Source organism: Acanthisitta chloris, unplaced genomic scaffold (assembly GCF_000695815.1).
Source record: "Acanthisitta chloris isolate BGI_N310 unplaced genomic scaffold, ASM69581v1 scaffold8263, whole genome shotgun sequence".
Lineage (NCBI taxonomy): Eukaryota > Metazoa > Chordata > Aves > Passeriformes > Acanthisittidae > Acanthisitta > Acanthisitta chloris.
The window spans coordinates 31,272-32,977 of NW_008666505.1; the positions used below are offsets into that span (position 1 = coordinate 31,272).

Here is a 1,706-nt window from a genome sequence, read left to right on the forward strand (position 1 = left end):
AAGCAGTGACATTAACCTGCAACAATACAATTAGATGGGGAAGCTTCACTGAACACCTATTTTATGATGTAACTGGTGTCCTGCAGCACCACAAGAGGTTTATCTGACAAAGACTTTAAACAATAATATTCTGCAGAACTCCCAAAAGCTTTTTCTCTCTGTTGAGTACAAAAAAAAGAGTATCTCTGTATTGTATAAAATAAAGAATAGCTAGTAGTCTTACTGCTGTGTAATGACCACATTAATTGACAGGAGCAACTCAGCCAAAGTCCCTGATGAAAGGTAAAGTGAGGCTGATCATCTTGGAAAACAGGTTGATGATAGCCTGCTATTTTTACAAGCTTACACACTGGTTTTGCCTATTTCTGCAGTCAGTGGTATTTAAAAGAGACAATGTGTACATGACAAAAATATAAGTGGACCCCCAGAATATAAACTGTCCATGCTAGATTGTTACAAAAGTTATAAAGAGAGGCTAACTCAAAGAAGAATAATTTAAAGCTCTTTAAAATCTCAAGTGCCTTACTTTGCTAAGGAGACATTTAAGTCTTTACCTACAAGAAATCACAGGAGTCAACTTAGGCAAGTTACCCTTCAGCACACTGCCCAGAAACACAAGACCATTCAGAACATTTATTGTAGACCCAACATGTTTTTTAGACTTACCACCACGTTTCCTCCGGGCCCCTGACTTTGGACAGTTACACCCATCCACTGGTCTTCTTTACTCTCTGTCGTCGGGTCAGCTGCAGAGTATCATAACACAGCTTCAAATATTAACAGTTAACTGCACTTTCTTTGTTACTTCTTTTTTTCAAGTTCGCGTTAGGAGAGACACTTCACCCAGAGCATGAGACAGTCTGCAGGTGGCAGTGTCTGTACGTTTTATCACTAACAGCATCCATTTTATGAGACACTTCTAGCCTAGTACTTCATCTTGTATCAATTTACAAAATAATAATAAATATATAATAAGCAATATAAATCTAAATAAAGAATACATATATAATAAATAATAAGAGTATCTACCACGAGTTAAGCATCTCATGCTATCTTCAGAATTATTCTACAACTTATTCTGATGAGAAAAGTAGTTACATGTAAGTCCCTAGGAGCAACTGTTTAATACAATGCCTCTGGAAAGGATAATATCAAACAAGAAAAATCAGACAACTGTCTCAATCCAAAACAAAAGCACTGCAGAACTTACTCTTCTCATCAAATCTGATGCGTGTGCAATCTGTACTCTGAGATGCAATGTCACAGCTGAACAGTCCTCCTGTTCTGTTGGCTTGTTGGGCTGGAAAGGCCTTTGCCCGAGGAGCTCCAACCAGCAATCTGCAGGGAAGGAGAAATAATTTAAAGGGCTCTGTAGAAGGAATATTAGAAAAGAGGAAGGCAACAGAACCGGAAAGCATTTTCGCCATGTTGCTAGAAGTTTGACATCAACATTTGAAGCTGTAGGAAAAGCTACATCACAGCACTGCTCATTAAAAAAAAAAAAAAAAAAAAAAAAAAAAAAAAAAAAAAGGTGGGGGGAGGAAGCAATAGAGGTACCTGCAAACCAGTACCTGTACTGTTACTCCTGCTATTATTGCTATTATTGTTGCAATATTCACTAAGAGTGGTTGATAAAAATAAACCAGGTAGCTGGCAGTTTTGTAAATAGCATCCTTCTATCAGGAAGCCTCGTGTGGTATTTTTCA

The 1,706-nt window shown here is 37.6% G+C and overlaps 1 protein-coding gene across 1 annotated transcript in view; it reads right to left on the reverse strand.

Annotated features, from left to right (window-relative positions):
• The window catches only part of ITGA6 (integrin, alpha 6), a gene marked incomplete at its 5' end in the record, with an annotated part of 23,116 nt that extends 21,778 nt beyond the window's left edge, over positions 1–1,338 (reverse strand). The window contains 2 exons of the mRNA XM_009072142.1: positions 667–746; positions 1,211–1,338. Of these exons, the coding sequence (XP_009070390.1) occupies positions 667–746; positions 1,211–1,338 (208 nt within the window). The remainder of the gene's footprint in view (positions 1–666; positions 747–1,210) is intronic.
• Between the last annotated feature and the right edge of the window lie 368 nt (positions 1,339–1,706).